This window comes from Lutjanus erythropterus, chromosome 12 (genome assembly GCF_056507025.1).
Source record: "Lutjanus erythropterus isolate fLutEry1 chromosome 12, fLutEry1.hap2, whole genome shotgun sequence".
Taxonomy (NCBI): Eukaryota; Metazoa; Chordata; class Actinopteri; order Lutjaniformes; family Lutjanidae; genus Lutjanus; species Lutjanus erythropterus.
This window is the reverse complement of record NC_139328.1, coordinates 13429623-13447113: the sequence shown is the minus strand read 5'-3', so window position 1 is coordinate 13447113 and position 17491 is coordinate 13429623. Positions and strand designations below refer to the sequence as shown.

At 41.1% G+C, this 17491-nt stretch overlaps 2 protein-coding genes across 2 annotated transcripts in view; one reads left to right on the top strand and one right to left on the bottom strand.

The window, feature by feature from the left end:
* The first annotated feature begins 324 nt into the window (after positions 1 to 324).
* mep1bb (meprin A subunit beta b) lies at positions 325 to 9301 on the top strand. Its single transcript, XM_084733169.1, has 14 exons — positions 325 to 465; positions 574 to 592; positions 689 to 739; positions 840 to 883; positions 1002 to 1080; positions 1647 to 1764; positions 2741 to 2919; positions 3518 to 3736; positions 3980 to 4132; positions 5397 to 5612; positions 5947 to 6414; positions 6511 to 6687; positions 7849 to 8059; positions 8834 to 9301. The coding sequence occupies exons 1-14, from the start codon at positions 391 to 393 to the stop codon at positions 9051 to 9053; spliced, it is 2229 nt and encodes a 742-aa protein (XP_084589295.1). The 5' UTR covers positions 325 to 390; the 3' UTR covers positions 9054 to 9301.
* Positions 9302 to 9897: 596 nt separating this feature from the next.
* Positions 9898 to 17491, bottom strand: part of phlpp1 (PH domain and leucine rich repeat protein phosphatase 1) — a 65615-nt gene continuing 58021 nt past the window's right edge. Inside the window, exons 9-17 of the mRNA XM_084733170.1 lie at positions 17234 to 17329; positions 16210 to 16365; positions 15720 to 15920; positions 14060 to 14222; positions 13801 to 13931; positions 13528 to 13641; positions 12854 to 13048; positions 12096 to 12324; positions 9898 to 11990 (exon numbers count right to left, since the gene is read on the bottom strand). Coding sequence (XP_084589296.1) covers positions 10671 to 11990; positions 12096 to 12324; positions 12854 to 13048; positions 13528 to 13641; positions 13801 to 13931; positions 14060 to 14222; positions 15720 to 15920; positions 16210 to 16365; positions 17234 to 17329 — 2605 coding nt within the window. The 3' untranslated portion in view covers positions 9898 to 10670. The remainder of the gene's footprint in view (positions 11991 to 12095; positions 12325 to 12853; positions 13049 to 13527; positions 13642 to 13800; positions 13932 to 14059; positions 14223 to 15719; positions 15921 to 16209; positions 16366 to 17233; positions 17330 to 17491) is intronic.

Below are 17491 nucleotides of genomic sequence, written 5' to 3'. Positions count from 1 at the left end.
AAGTTGTAACTGTAGATTAAAACTAATAAGAGCAAAGTATTATAATATGAGAATATAAAGTTTTCTGCACGTTGGAAGTTGCCCTGGCTGATATACTGTACATCAACACCCTCAGTTGTGTCCCCCATTCAGGCAGGTAGGTGGGCTGTATGACTGCAGACATGCTCAGTGTTTCACTGCAGCTAATCTGCAAATGTGTAAAGATCTGTTAGCAGATATTGAAGTTGTTGTGTAACTCAGACCCTTCACAGCTCTGTCAATTATCAACTGTGGACACGTGTATTTTATTTGATTCTCCGCCTGCACCCCACCAATTTCTACTGTCTGAGTGTCTGTCAGAGCTCATTTTCTGTCACCTACACGGTCCCATGTAGAGGGAAATTTTAGGACATGGCAGGAAGAAAAGCTACAAGTGTTCTTGTTCTTCACATTGTTTGGCTCTTTTGTGGTACAGTCCTGTGCTTGGTGAGAGATTACTTCATTTTGTTAAGATACAAGTGCATGAAAATAAGAGAATTTAATTTAATACACTTGAAAATCAATAACATTTGCATTTAATTCTCTTTTGTTTAGCCCACAGCAAAATTACCAGGTAAGTGATTTTATTTCAAGCAACACACAGACTACACTTATTATTCTCACTTTTCTCTGTGTTTCTTCACATTTAAATGTTCGTATCCACTTATAGACTATGACGTTGACGGTGGACGGGACCTTGACATTATTGACATCAACGAAGGTATGCAAAAAGAAGGGGACAAAAAGACAGTTTTCTTCATGTTTCCAGATTATCCAAGCAACCATTGTAAACCAATTTTCTCTGTGCTTGGTCTCCACAGAGGCAGGGTTGAATCTTTTCGAGGGAGACATTGTGCTTGATGAGGTATGTTAATTTAACTGCTTTTAATTTCACCTGCACAGTTGAATTTTGTGGAATAAAGCGTAACCTTGACTCGTCATGTTGTCCCTATCTTTGTGATTGCTTTTATTGGCTATAACAGAGGCAAACCCGAAATTCCATAATAGGAGCTCAGTACAGGTGGCCGAAGACGATCCCGTACTACATGGAAGATGATTTAGGTAAGAACACCCGAGAACCTGGTTTTCTATGTACCCTAATGTTGTTTGTGGAGTATGGACGGATTTATAGAATATATTCACCTGTATTAGTCTTGTAGTGAAAAGTAGCTAATTTCAAGTACTGTACTCGTACAGTTTTGCAGTTTTACACGTAAAATATCAGTCCTCAATCAGGTCATTTTCATGTTTTGGTCTTCAAGAAATATGCGAGCTTCAGTTAATACAGCAGTGGCGTCCGCACTTCATGAAAGAAGGACTAAAGCCAACAAAACACAAATGAACAGAAACATGAAAACATATTACTATTGCAAAGATTTTTTTTACATTACTAAACATACTGTATCATTTTGTACTACCTCTAAAATCACCCCAGAGTGAAATTAAAACGGAGGTAGACATGTTTGATGTTCAGCCATTTACAGCCGATAGAGTCCAACATGTGAACCTTAATGGGAGTAATCTTGGACTTTAATGAGCTTTTTATGAGTTTACACTGTATTATGATAAATCTTAAATGGGACTTAGAAAGGCATCATTTTCCATGTTTGATTATCATCTTTCTACAGAGATCAATGCAAAAGGTGTGATCCTGAAGGCCTTTGAACAGTACCGCCTCAAGACATGCATCGATTTCAAGCCTTGGGAAGGAGAAGCCAACTACATCTCCATCTTTAAAGGGGGCGGGTGAGACAAAAAGAGCTTTTATACTTTTATGATCTGTTTAAATGATCAGACACTTTCTCTCGAATTATTGCATTATAAAGTATAATGCGGTGTATTAAAGGGGCAGTTAGGAATTTGCGATATGGGGTTGTATGACGTAGGCCACTTATCCACAGTCGGTGTATTACCTACGGCAGATGGCGGTCGGTATGACCCCAGTTTGGAGAAGCAGCAGAAATACCAGTGTAGGAAGCTAAGCAATGTAATGCTGTGGACAGGGTCAGCAGCAAAACATATTTTAGCCATCTAAAAAAGGCCTACCAAGAAATTAAATATTAATTTAAGTGTAGGTTATATTTAGAATATTGTCATCATTTTATCAGAGTAGCAAATATCGCTTTCTCCAAAGTAACCAGACTCCTTTGGCAAAAACAGTAATTTTACACCACAGAACACAGAGTTTGTTGTCTACAGCTGTCTCAGTCAGTTATCTTGTTTGTGTTATTGTGTGACTTCAGTATTTTACAAGGTTAGTTTGGATTGACCAAAGTCATACAATAATACAAAAAAACTAACCGATTGAGGCAGCGGTAAACCAGCAACTCTTGTGTTCTGCATAGTAAAATTATTGCTTTTGCCAATGGAGTTTGGTTGCTTTGGAGTGAGCGATATTTGGCTTACATAATGGTGGTTTCTCTTCAGAAAAAAAGCTGACTAACATCAAGTTTAAGTGGTGAAAAGATTCTAATTATGTGCATTTCAACTGATATTGATTTTTTTTGGGGGGGTGGACCTTTTTTAATTGCCTAAAAGCAGTACATTGTTTGATGCTTCTACAAACTAGAGATGTGCTAACAGCCATCTGCTGCAGGTAATACTCTTACAATTAAAAATGCATACCACCCCGCTTCAAAAAAAAAATGAATATATCCCTTTAAAATCCTTGAGAAAAGGCATTTCAGATTGTATTTGATATTCATGTTTTCTTTCCCAAAAGATGCTTCTCCTCTGTGGGAAACCGGCGAGTTGGGAAGCAGAGACTGTCAATAGGCAGAAACTGTGACCGCATTGCCACCATCGAACACGAGTTCCTCCACGCTCTGGGTTTCTGGCATGAGCAGTCCAGGGCTGACCGCGACGATTATGTCAAAATCATGTGGGACCGCATCTCAGCGGGTACCGAACCTCTTACTGCTTCTCAGCCAACTAAATTCTAATCAATTTAAACACTGGCCATTCATGCTCCTACATACCATTTATCACTTTATGACATGCTTACTACATGTCCTGTATTTGCATCTGTATGATTACAATTTAGTAAAACTGAGAATGAGTGTAAATACCTTACATTTATACAAGCTTTTCACAGAAAACAATAATTTCAGTTCATGCAAGTCAAGTGGTTTGTTATGTTGAAGGAAAGCACTTCATGCAGCAGTTGATTTATTGCTTGGGAGATAAACATGTGCATGCCTTGTTCTCCTGCATAATCAAGATAAGAAGAGGATATTATCAACCTATCAAGGAATATCACACTCTGTATCTCAGCTGCACTGACCTACGCTTATCAAATTAATAAATCAAAATGTGTATAAAGAGTACTTTGATATGTCAGCAATCTTGTGACAAGGCTTTAAACAACTGCCAGCTGTTAATAAGCAACTTTTATGAGAGATCATAACACCTCGGATGTCTACCCCTCACATTTGGAGGATGGAGTAAGAGATTATGAATTCAACTGCACTGACACCTTTTATTTATGCGTGATCTACAGGTAAAGAGCACAACTTTAACACCTACAATGACACCACCTCCAGCTCTCTTGGCGTACCCTATGACTATGGTTCCATGATGCACTACAGTAAAACCGCCTTCCGAAACGGCACTGAGCCCACCATCGTCACCAAGATCCCTGCTTTCAGTGATGTCATTGGCCAGCGTATGGAGTTCAGTGACAGCGACTTGCTGAAGCTGCACCGCCTCTATAACTGCAGTAAGAGTCAGCAGCTACCAACATGTGATGTATTTTATTATCTGTAACAAGTGTTGTGTCAGCTTGTAATTACCCCTAATTTGTACTGATAGTGTTGATATCATCTGTCAGTGAGATGCTTTATATGCTGAATTAATGCCAAATGTAAATGTGTGGACAAGCAGAATATTCTCTTTTATTGCATAATTAATCAATTTATTGTAGTTCAAAGTCTTACGCCTGTGTTTGTGAAATGTCTTCTAGCCCAAGGCTCCACGTTCCTGGACTCATGTGACTTTGAACGTGAGAATATCTGTGGTATGATCCAGGGAGAAGGGGACAAGGCAGACTGGGTCAGAGTTTCCAAAGCTGATGGAGGGCCCAACACCGACTACTCCAACATGGGCAAATGCACTGGTGAGAATGATCTTGCAGGAACATAAATGGCACGAGGTGCAGATGTGTATGTCTGTGTCAAATGCTGGTGAGATTTGCTGGGGGGGGGGGGCAGAGCCTAACAGGCTTCGTAGACTACATAGGCCCACTGTGGTTCATGATATTCACGATTTTCATGAATACAAATGTTTCCAAAGCACCCTGATTAAAGGATTAGCTCACATTTTTTCATGTCTTTAAACAACACTCATATGTCCTCAATACAGCTCAGCGTTGCAGAAATCTTGGTGTCATTTTTGATTAAAAAAAAACAAAAAACATGTTAAATCAGCGGTTCAATGCTGCTCTCATCATATCAGAAACATTTCAAGGATCATGTCATTTCTTTCTGCCAAAAAAATCTGGAAACTGTTATTTGAGCTGTTTCTGTTCTTCTGTTGTCGCAAAGCTTCAGAGTGACATAGTAAAAGCTGTCAGTCTCCTGCCTGAGAGGCACATGGTGCAAGGGGAGAGGCAGAGGTGCTGCTGCCAGAGGAGTGCTGACTAAGATTACAGCATGCATGGGAATAAAACACAAAATAATAGATTTGTGTATATTTTCTCCCTGATCAACAGAATAAATCACTAGATTTGTTGCTGTTTTTTTTTTTTTAATGGCTTTTTGGTGATTTAATTTGTGTTTTATGACATTTTAGTTTTACTGTCTTAGTGTTTTATAATGTGTTTAGTTTTTATGGCTTTTAGTTTATTTTAATATCTTTTTTGCTTTAAATGGGTCCTGTTTTTTATTGTAAAGCTCTTTGTAAGTGTCTTTTGAAGGGTGCTATAAAGACATTGAAAAAATTTACCTCACTGCAATTTCCTTCTCTTACTGGCCCTGAAGAAAAAAAACATTTCAAATGCCAGTTCCAATGTAGGTGGACTTAATTCAGTCCTGTGTAGAATTCAAACAAAGCCAATATGAGGCCTCAACAGTCTCTCCACACTGGTCAGCAAGAAAACACTGTCCAGCAAAAAGGAATTTCATATGAAAAGACTCACTTTATTTGTCTAACTTGGACAAGATGAACTACTGAATGTACAAATGCATTTCCAAACAAGAACAGTGGACTTGTTGTTGCATAAAATTCAGATTGGGGGGGATCTCAAAGCCAGTATGCACAGGAGTAACAATTATAGTGACCACAAGCTATTTGAAAGTACAAAAAGGCATCTGAGAGTTGTTGTTTATCGAAATAATGCATACATATTGACATTACTAATCAAGTGAAATTCTTTTCTTTAGGCTCAGGGTATTTCATGCACTTCAGCACTGGCAAAGCCAACACTGGGGACAAAGCTCTGCTGGAGAGCAGGCTCCTTTACCCCAAAAGAGGATACCAGTGTCTGCAGTTCTTCTACTACAACAGCGCCGGCCCCAAGGACACACTGAAGATCTCTGTACGAGAGTATGACGAGGCTAACCCCAATGGGACTCTGCGTTTCATCAAGACCATAGATGGTGAATGTTACTGAATTACACTAAGGCTGGGATGCACTAAAATTTTAAACTTGCTTAAATGACAATTGAACTTCTCTTTAAACATCAGTTTAGATTTTACTCTAAACCTAGATTAAATTTAATTCTCTTGCACCAGGACTTTAAACTCCAATTTAAACTAACTCAGCAGACTACTAACTTTAAACTTATACTTGGATTTAAATCCTTTATTAAATTAGTCTTTTTTGATGAAACCCAGTCTAAAGCTCAAAATCTACTATAACAATTTTGTTTGTGAAATCTGGCCACTGCGACTTTACCGTTACAATAAAATCTCTGTTTTGTGCTGTATCAGGGTCCCCTCAGGAGCTGTGGCAATTGCACCATGTGAGTCTAGACGTCAAAAAAAAATTCCGGGTTGTCTTTGAAGGGACCAAGGAGGGTGCTGGGCCCTCGATGGGGGGCCTGTCACTGGATGATATCAACCTTTCTGAGACCACGTGCCCAGAGTTCATATGGCGGGTGAAGAACTTCAGCGCTGTTATGGACAACACTCCAACAAACACCTCTATCTTCAGCCCCCTTTTCACCTCTAAGGAGGGTTACACCTTCCAAATGCAGCTGTACCCCAACGGTAAGGAAGACTACAAAGGTCAGCTGTCAGCCTACGCTCATCTGGTGGCCCGTGACAAGGACGCTGGACTGAAATGGCCGTGCCCCTGGAAACAGATGACCATGATGCTGATGGACCAGCACCCACACATCCAGAAGCGCATGTCCAACCAGCGCAGTGTCACCACGGACCCCAACGTGAAGGGATCAGGTGCAGTTAATTGTTATTAATTAATTGTTCTTTACATAAAAATTAATAATTTAAATTATGTTTTTTGCTGAAACACCCTCTCCTCCTTGTAAACAGATGGCAAACTTTTCTGGGACAACCCTCTCGTTGTGGGCGTTAAGGTTGAAGATGCAGATGGGTCCACGTATTACAGAGGGCCAGGTTCCGGCACTGCAGTGTATCTCACCCACCTCAGAGCCAAGAGCAGGGATTTTATAAAGGGAGGAGACGCCATCTTTCTCCTTACCATGGAGGGTAAAAGCACTTAATTATAGTATAAACTCAACAAACTTAAGATATAAGAGTAGTAAGGGATAATCTACAGTGAGTGGGTCATTATGACACATATTTCCCAATAATGACCCGCTTACTGTACATTATTCTGCTTATTTTATGGCTAGTTAAATAAAGTTAAATAGTAAACTTGATTCATTTCATGCAAAATAGTAATTTGCACCTTTTTTTTTTTTTATAGAACTGCTTCCATAGCAACGGTCTGTTATTTATAGGAACAGCTTGTTCTGCAACAGTCTGCAATTCAAGCAATATCACATGAGAGGGAGTGCTGTTGTACTGAAGTTCAGCATGGCTATCATTTAGTCGTAGGCACAAGGCCACAAGCAGATTGTGATTTCTGTGTTTGTATTTAAAGAAATGGTTCACCCCAAAATCAAAAATACCTTTTTTTTTTTTTTCCCCCAGCTCGGAGTCCAATTATTCTTGAGAATTTTGGACAAAACCGTATTTTGAGGGAATTTTGATTTTTACACTTCAATTATGTTGTGAAAATATATTATGAGATAACAGACTTTTGGCTGTTCAACCCTGTAACATGCCAACCTCCTTGTGATTAATTTTTTAAATTAAATGTAAAGCCAAAAAAGTACATTTGAAAAATTCCAGACCAGCATCTCTTTCCATAAATCATGATGCAGTTTCATGTCGGAACTACTTTCTTTCTGCTGTAGAATCTACACGAACTACTTTCTTTTTGCTAGAAAGAAAAATATGTATATTTGATTTGGGGGTGAACTGAAACTTTAAGAAATAACAGACTTTAGGATGCTGTAATTGACCGATCAGAAACGAGCTGTGAAATTACAGCATATAAGATTTAAGATATAAGAAATTTGCTGCACAAAAATCTAATTATTTGTTATCCTTTGTTTACATAGCCACATCCATCCTGTCATACATTACATCAAATTCAGATGTGACATACTTATCTCTGCCATCCATGCAAACAGCATATTTGCGTGACCATGTGTATGAGTGATGCATAATTGCACCCATGATTCATATACCCACTTCATGTCAGAACAACACTACAGTCGCTTATGCGTTCATGTTCATGTTCTTGGATGCTCCTCAATGTGGATCCAATTAACCTCCTTATCATTTGTTGTCCCTCCTCAGATGTGTCTCATCTGACAAAGACCCAGCCTCTGCCTTCTCCAAGCCCTTCAGCCCCCCCGACCGGACCAACCACTGGACCAACCACTGGACCAACCACCGGACCAACCACCATCCCAACTGAAACAGACCCCCCCCCCACAGGTGTCTGCTCCAACGTGGACTGTCTGAATGAGGGAATCTGTGTGGTCGACGAGGGGAAGCCTGCTTGCAGGTGTGTGCTTTTAAGAAATATGAGGAGGGGATTTTTTTGGCCTTTATTGAATAGTGACTTGAGTAGAGGTGGACTGGAAATTGGGGGGAGAGAGGGGTGTATGACATGTAACAAAGGTTGCCGGCTGGAATCGAACCAGTGATGACAATGAGCAAGCCTTAAAGCTGGAATTATTTTTGGTGTCATTAAACAGAAGTTCCATAATAATCTTTAAACATAATGCAATTCAAGTGGTCTGAGAGAAAGTTAGACTTCTGCTCACCATTTTTTAGGATTTAAAAACTAGCACGTGTTGGGAGAATTTGGCCAGTCTGAGGTTGGTAAGATTGCTGTTTACGAGTATAAATAAATTATTTTGAATTTCTTAAGTCTTATATGCACATTTCCATGCTATGATAAGAATTAAAAATAATTTAAAAAGATCTCTACCTCAGTGAAGAACACTGTTTACTAAGAATATTAGTGTGAATAAATTACTTAACGTCTTATGTGAACATTTTCATACCTTTGGAAATGAATATGAGAGTGGTATTGGTCTTCTAAAATCTAAATCTAACCCGCTCTAACTAAAAATGTCAAACTATTCCATTCATATTGGATACTCAAGAACTGCAGTTGAATCATTTTCCATCTCATCGTGTCCCGTTAAACAGAGTTCTTTTCATACATACCTTCCATCAGTTTCTCCATCACCCTCTATAGGCTGCATTATTAAGGAATACCTTCAGGTCTGATTTTTCCCTCTCATCCTCATCCTTCCTCTCTGCTCTGCAGGTGTGCGGTGGGTGATGATTGGTGGTACTACGGGGACAGATGTCAGAACAAGGGCTCCAACAATGATAAAACCAACCTCGCGCTCGCCTCTTCTCTGTCTGTGCTCGCGGCAATGCTGGTGATTACAGCAGTCAGTGTCGTCTGTGTGAGGAAGAAGTATAAGAAGAAATGCGTGGACGATGTGGATATGAAAAACATTGGTGCCACTGCGAAACTGTAGTGGAAGACGGTGAACTTTCCAATGACAACAAGAGGACAAACTACAAGTAAAATAAATAAATGTTTTTTTCAGTTGAATGTTAAGGCTGAATATCATTACAGATTTATGGCTTTTCACTAAAAGACAGAGACCTCATGTACTGCAGATCATAACGTGTTATGAGATTGCCCCCTTCTGGTCATTCAATGTAAAAACAGCATGTAAAGCCAACTAAGAAATATTATTGTAAATAAATTATTTTGAAATTCTGAAGTCTTATGTGAACATTTTCATATCAAATGCACATCAACTATTTAAAAAAAAAAAAACCCAGACAGCATGACTTATATTCACAAATTTAAAATTTATTATACCAAAGACAGGAACATCTGTGTTGTCTCTTTTGCCATGTGGATATATTTGTTTGTATTACTGAACTTGACACAGTCATGCCGGTGATAACAGTTACTGTAGGAGGGGAGGTGGGACTAATATTGAGTGTGTGTGCATGTATGTGTGTTTCTGTGTGTGTGTGTGTGTGTGTATGTGTTTGCATGCTGTCTATTAGTGTTCATTAAATACAGTGATGACTACAGGACATCACAATCAAACAAAGTGGAGCAAACCATTAGCAAATCTGTGTCGTAATATTGCATGGAATGTTGGGGTTTGTCACCTGCAATTGCACATAAACATTTGTATTCGTGTGTGTGTGTGCATGAGTGTGTATTTGTGTGGGTCTACAGTGTAAGATAAGGAGGGGAAGGGGATGGGAAGGGTGACACCTCCATAACAGCAAACTCTTTTTGAACCTCACGTCCTCCCCGCCACTAGAACCTTCACCGACATACAGGTACGCAGTTCCTTTTAAAAAGCATCAGTATACAACATTTCTCTTATTTACAATCATTGGAAAAAAAATCACCATTTCTCTCAGAGAAGATTAGTAAAAGTGACTGAGTCACCATAAAGAGTATGCAACTCCTAGGAGTTAGTATTTAAAATTTCTACAAAAAATTTCTATGCCATTTTACAGGCCAAGAGCCATGATTTTACTGAAGAAATACAGTATTTTAAGTGCCCTATCTACAACAGTTAAGTGTGGTATTACTGGTGTACCATTCGACATAGTTCACTGATAATAAAAAGATTATGTGTCTGTTTTTTAAAAAGTTTCTTTCAGCAACTTCACTGCTTTCACATTAAAAGATATGGTAAGTTCTTACAAAACAAACAAACAAACAAACCATGGAATTTGTTATCCATATTAACAAGTGTTGTGGCGAGCTAATGCTATTGCAAAGAGACTAGTGTTGATTACATACTCGGCTGGTTGTCTAATGTAAAAACAACGTTCCACAGTCTGTGAGAAGGGCACGACTGTGGACACCAGGAGCTCAGGCGTCCACAGGCTATTCAAGAGGGTTGAGTATCATTAAAGGGCTCATTTGCTTGTTTCATTCTTGGGTAAAAACGAGTGGAGCGGGTTACAGTGCATGGTTCTTCAATGATGAGGCTGTGTAGAAAAAGCATGATAGAACTTTTTCATGTGCATTTTACAGCCCATTTGTTTGTGTCCATATGCAGAGAAGATGGATGTGCATGCTGCAGCTGGGAGGGAAATGAGGCTGTAGTTGTTCAGAGAGGGGTGTCATAGTAGTCTGTGGGCTGATCGCTCCCAGGCGGCTTCTGCTGCTTCTGCTGATGCTGCTTCATGATTTCCTTCACCTCCTCCTCCAACTCAGGCGGGATGATGAACTGGTCGTCTGGGTCAGGCTGGGCTGGAGCCGTGAAGTAACCCCCAGATTTCTTCGAGGGAGCGTCGGCAGCCACTTCGATGAGGTTGTGACTCTTCTCCTGGCGTGCAACCGACCCATTAATCCTCCTCTTGCCTGCCAACTTTCCTCCATCCCCGCCTCCTGCTCCAACCCCCTGCCATGACTCGTCTCTTTCCAGCCCGTTCTCGGCCTCGCCCAGGCTCATCTCGACCCCGTCCTCCAGAGGCTCTGGGGTGCATGGCGGCGGAGGAGGTGGAGGAAGCGTCAGCAGGGCACGTTCCTGGCTGGAGGATGTGGGAAGCGATGGTTGGGGTGATGAAGAAGATGAGGACTCTGCTCTGAGGCAGTGGACATCCGCCTCTACTTCCACACGGCTCCCGTTAGAGAAGACACCAGCGATGGGCTCCTCGTCCTCGCTGTCCAGCCCGTTGTCGGACAGGGCGCTAGAGAACGTGGCGCTGGACAGCTGCCTCTGGAAGGAGCCTGCTAAGCAGGCAGGGTGAAGGGCACAGCAGCTGCGGGCGGAGGGCAGCTCTGAACCTGGGAACAGGTACTGGCAGGGCTGGGTGGTTGTGTGGGCCTGCTGGTGCTGTAGAGACAGCGTATGGGCCTGATGGTGCAGGTGCAGGTGAGGATGGTGGGGCTGCTCGTGCAGCAGCACCAAGGAGCTCTGTGGGGGCTCATCAGACGAGGCTGTGGAGCCAACCTCGCTGCTCATCTCGCTGGTACTGATCTCGCTGCTGATTTCACTGCAGGAGGAAGGCGGCACAGGCAGGGAGCCGTCCGAGGGCCGTTCCTTGATGGCAGAGGACGACGGGGGGTAGGGGCCCAAGCCGGGGCTGGGAGGAGGCTGGGGAGGCTCAGAACAGCAGCAGGAGCAGCAGTCTTCACTCACGCTCAGCTGGACCACGACAGCGCTGAGGCTGTCCGTGCAGCCGTAGCCCTGTGCCAGCGTGCACAGCTTCTTAGCAGCAGCCAGGCCATCAGGGACATTTCGAACAGCCTCCACGGCCTCAGTGGGAGACACAGTGTCCCACAAGCCCCGGCTACCCAGAATAAAGAATTCATCCTGGGGGGTCAGAGTGACTGTGTGCACGTAGGGACAAGGGATGACAGACGGATAGAGGAAGGAGTAGCCCATGATTCGTGTGGAATCTGTCACGCCATTGACCTTGTTGTCCTGTGAAAAAAAGAGTATAAGCATCAGTTCAGTGCAAATATTGAAATACATTTACATAAATGTACTCCTAATTGATTTCAATCAACCTTTCAATAAGATCTCTACCTCAGTGATGATCGCCCTGTGCTGCCTAATCCGGCGGTATTCTTCCTCCAGCCCTACATTGTGCAGCAGTGACAGCGACAGCGGCTTTCCATCACGGCACAGGATGGCCTGGCACTTGCCCACGTTAGCTGCTGTGAGAGTGAAGCAGCCGCCAGGGTCGGTGGGGTCATGGCGAATGTGACACAGAGCTGCTGAGCCTCCCAATTTCTGCCCTGCAGTTCCCAGTTTTCTGTGGTGGCAAAACAAGAGGGGGGCAGAGTGACTATTTAAAAAATTCTCCATCAACTTGTAGTTTGTGCTAGAGAATAAAAAATGCAATAGACACAATGCATTTATAGACTCCTTAAGACTGTTAATAAAAGCCTTATGAGTTTCCCAAATTTCTTCATAATAGCAACTTAACTAAACTATAATATCTTTGTCAAACCTTTACTAAGCTCTTGGTGTTTTATTTAGATTTGTACATACTTTATTAGGTGTTTATTAGCAGTTAACTGAGCTTTTAATGAGGTAATGAATGTAAAGTAAGAGCTTATTAAGATTAATATATATTTATTGAGCACTAAACATGTTTACAATACTATAATTAACACAGTCTTATAACACATATTAAAGTTAATAAGGTTAATATTGTAAGGGTCTTATTATCTACTGATTATTACAAGCACCTTAGTATAAAGTGCTCCCAAAATTTGAAACATATTACAGATGATTTGTAACAAAAGAGGACGGCTGATTATAATGAACCTGTCGTGTACCTTTGCATGACGAGGAAGGTGTTGGTCATGTAATCTTCCTCGCTCTTGGTCTTGTGCAGTTCTTCAGCCAACACATCGTTCATTGTGCACTGCAAAAGGTAGGGCACCTCGACATTCCTGTCCCCATCAAACACACCGTACAGAGCCTCACGACTCCCACAGAAACTGTTTACTGAGAGAGCTGCGACACACAGTCTGCAAAGGAGACAAAAGAAAGCCATAACGGCATTGAGGAATGCGCTCAGCGAGGAAACAATGAGGGCTTCAAAGACATAAAAACTCCTCTGCTCACATATTGATCATACTACTCCACACTCTAATAACCATGGAGACAATGCCTTCTATGATTGGTTGGACTGTACGAACCTCCATCATCAAAGCAGACATCGCATATACGGAAATGTGGAAACAATATCAGGAATTGCTAAAATCTCTTCTTTCGCATGCTCATTGAAATCGTTGAATTGGCAGTTTCGCCTTTACAGAGATGTTCTGGCATGTGACCATAGATGATTCATGTTTTCAATAAGCACTGCTTCAATATTTCCTTCATTTGAGTCATCTGGCTTCAACAATTCACATTCTCGAGAGGTTTGGATTAGTGAGGCTTCACTGGACGAGCGTGGTGGTGAGTGTGTGGTTGTGTTTTTCATCATTGACTGAATTGAACTCACTTGTTCTTGACGCCCGAGGCCTCTGTGTAACCATGACTCCACACAGCAGGCCCACCAGATGTCTCATTTGACGAAAAGGTTGGAGGCGGATCAATACGGAAGCAGCGAATATTACTGAAAAACAACAAAACACGAAACAGATTAAATTCACTGTATCATGTAGAGGAATAAAGATACGTGAGAGCAATCTATTCAGAATATTTACTACATTTACATGCTCAAATCAGCACTGAAATCAAAAGTAAAAAGAGCTAGAGGGAAACAGTGACATACTTTAGTTGCTCAAGGGTCTTGTGGTCCAGGTTGAGACGAGGGTTTCCAGTCAGGTCCAGCTCCTGAAGCTTGGGAGGGAGATTCTCTGGTAGAGTGATCTCACTCAGCTCGTTACAGCTCAGGTCCACGCACTGGCAGCAGAGGAAATGATGTGAATCTTCACAAACACGCACACACAGTACGAGCCCGGAGGCTCATACATACATAATACTGTACATACATAAAGACGCAGAGAGATGTGCTGTTACTACTGTCTTACTTTCATCTCCATCAGCTGCATGACCTCGGGGAAGACCTCGATGGAGTTGGAGTGGGCGATGAGTGTGTGCATTCGCCGGCAATTCATGATGGTGGTGGGCACAGTCTTCAGCATGTTTCCGCTCAGGTCCACCTCCTCCAACTCCTCCAACTTGGCCATTTTACTGAAGAATGAGCAGAAAGGCAAGGTGGGTTGAGCATGTAAAATGATTATTAATTAATTAACAACAATTTATTTATCAAGGAAAATTGTCATTCTATGGCTCGAGCATCCAAATGTCCAGGTTTCTCTTTATATCTGTGTAAATTGAATCTGTATAAATTGAATCTCTTAAGAAAACTTGAAGACTTATACTCTGCAAAAGATGAGTTAATTCAGAAACAATGCCACTATTACATCTCAACTGTAAAATATCCAATGCAGATCCTGGTCATAATTCTAGAAAATCTAATTTAAGGGATTGTTATTAAAAGTGGTTGTTTATGTTGTGTAAAAAGTGTGAATATCTCCTAATATATTGTTATCAAGGGCTCCAAGTTTAATACATTTCCAGACTTCAGATATCTAGATGTTTATCATATAAAAACATAGTTTTATAATTAAGTTTTAATGTTTTAATGTTACATTCTGACTATACACGATGTTATTTTGCCAAATAATTACCTAGACTATGTACTGTAGGGTTCCCCTGCTGGAGCTCAAATGATTTTACACAAAGTTTGCATCTTGCTTTCTTTTCTCACGTGCCAGCCAGGCTTTATATTTGGGATTGTCCAGCCAGCCCTTAGAAAACATGCATTTACCCACTGTGGTCAATCACATTCCTAAAGCAGAAAGTTGGACAATGCTCTGTTGTCAAACATGTCTGCCCCAAGAGGAAGTAAACTAACCAAAGCTACCAGTGTTCATATTATTTTCCCTTAACATACTGAATACATAATATCATGGCTGCTCTCATATTTTTTTGCATATTTTATAAATAACAACCAAAAATTAGTTGAAAAAAGTTTCATTATTTAATTTCATGGTGTCTGTGCAGCCTTGTTTAGTGACAGTGTCCATGGAAACAACGTGAAGGCAGCCATAAAGGAATGGTTTTCTTTAAACAGAGAAAACAGTCCATTTACTTTTCTGATAACTACATTCAGCATAAGTCATAAATGTTCAGACAAGCTTAAAATTTCAAATATTTGTGACGCTATGTCTATATGCAATTCAAAGATATTGCTGCTATCAAAATAAGTGGGCAGCAGACGTCCAGATTCGGTACAGTTTTAAGACACTGTGCGACGTCAAGGCTGTGACGCACAAGTACAGAGGAAGCTCCAATGACTCTTTCACACAGTGCACAGTGATTTTTTTTATGTTTTAGAAAACAGAATAGGGGCAATAGTGTGGAAACATAGATATCTTTCTCTTTTTTTTCTTTTTTCCAAACTTTTTTCCAGACCTGGAAATTACTAAAATCACATTTCATACTTTATCATACTGCAAAGGAACCCGGTATTGTTTTAAATCTGAAATATAAATATCAGTATCAACCTCAGAAATCAAGTACCTTCTATCAGATTAATACATAATGATGGAATGATCATGAAAATAGTCGTTAGTTCCAGCCAAATGTAAAATACAGGTGAGTGAGTTGAGAAATTTTCTTTACCTGGCTGGGAAAGTCTGGAGATGGTTGTAGGCCATGTGCAAAACACGAAGGTGTGTGTGGCCCGTTAGCATGGGCACACACTTGTCTGTCAGCCGGTTATTGGTCAGGTAGAGTTCCTGCAGGATGCTGTGGCTCTCCTCCGATAGGCTGGATGGTGGCAGGTGCTCCAGCTTATTGGCCGATGCATTTACACATCGTAAGCTGAAAGTAAAATAGTATTAGTAATAGTACTATTAAAATAGTGAATAAGTCACTTTAATTTAACTTCAACAAGAATTTGTGCTTATATGACCCCCATTAAAACCCCCTTTCTCGTATTTGCCCGTCATCTTTGCCCTTGGATATCTTGTCCTCGATTAAAATCCTATTCATAATTTCTGTCCTTCATCTTCATATACCTGCATTTCTCCTCACGCTCAATCTTCCTGTCAGATGTCGGACGCATTATCTGATAGAAAACAAATCACTTCCAGCTGATGATTAATGCTACCTGTCAGATTTCAGGAACAGGTTGCAGGGCAGCTCCACCAGTTGATTGTGCTGTATGTCCAAAACCTCCAGCAGAGGGCGCTCCACTCTGTCAGGCAGCCTCTGCAACTGGTTATGTCCTGCACTCAGCTTCCTCAGACTGTTGCTGCAGAACAACCTGCGGCACGAAGAACGTACAGATGGATGGGTCAGAGCAAGAAGATTAAGGAGAAACATACAGTGGTGTATAGATGTATCGACAGATGCAAAGATGTGTAGATAGATAGACGATGTTTAGATAGATGGATAGATGCATAGATAAGTGTATCAGACAGACAATATAGATGTATAGACAGAAATGTTTAGATGTATAGACAGATAAACTTCTAATTGTATAGACAGATGTATAAATGTGTCAATAGATAGATATGTATACATAAATGTATAAATAAAAAGATGTATAGATATGCAGACAGATAGACGTAAAGATGTAGTTTGTACAGGTACATATATAAATGTATAGCTGTATAGATATAAAGATACATAGATAGATGTATAGATGTATATATAGATGGATAGACTGTAAATGAAGGAGGATGGAAATGAGGATAGTGCAGGAGAGGAGGATGGGGGCGAGGATGAGGATGATGTGAAAACAGAAAATAGCAGCGCCTCTAGTGGCGCCTGCAGCTGGAATTCATCATCCTGACAATTATTGGGTAAAAAATAAATCTGAAGAAAACGAGGGGACCCGGGGAAGAGAGGAAAAAACGAAAAGAGAGAAGCAGAAGGCAGAGGGTGGACGGTTGATGCAAGACAGAGTAGACGAGAGGAAGCAGGCAGCAGCATCTGAGCTGACCTTCTAAAAGGCTATATAAAGTGGAAGAGAATGGACGGAGGCTGCGGAGGTTACAGGCTATCTGTGTGATTTATGAGGCTCCATGGGGGATAGATGACTGGCCGGCAAAAGGGCAGCGAGAAATAATGCAGCACTGTACTCCATTTACAGGCTTACAGGACACATTTGCTGAGAGGGGGAGACTCACCGCGCCGGGAGCTCAGTGATGAGGTTGTGGCTCACGTCCAAAACTTCCAGTTTCTTTGCTTCACACAGCCAGTCTGGCAGGGACTCCATATGATTCCTACAGGGGTAGAGGTGTGATGATGATGATAAATGATGGGCAGTCTGTAAAGCGAGGTACCTAACATGAAGTATAATGTACCAAAATGCTGCATGTGTTTGAATTTGAATTTTTTTTTTCTGATTCACTTTATCAGATAACTGAAGTCTCAGCTGTGTTGTG

Coding starts and splice junctions, on each gene's coding strand:
- mep1bb (XM_084733169.1), top strand. CDS start 391: ATGGCAGGAAGAAAAGCTACAAGTGTTCTTGTTCTTCACATTGTTTGG. Junction 1,765..2,740: donor TCCATCTTTAAAGGGGGCGG/GTGAGACAAAAA, acceptor CTTTCCCAAAAG/ATGCTTCTCCTCTGTGGGAA. Junction 4,133..5,396: donor CAACATGGGCAAATGCACTG/GTGAGAATGATC, acceptor TCTTTTCTTTAG/GCTCAGGGTATTTCATGCAC.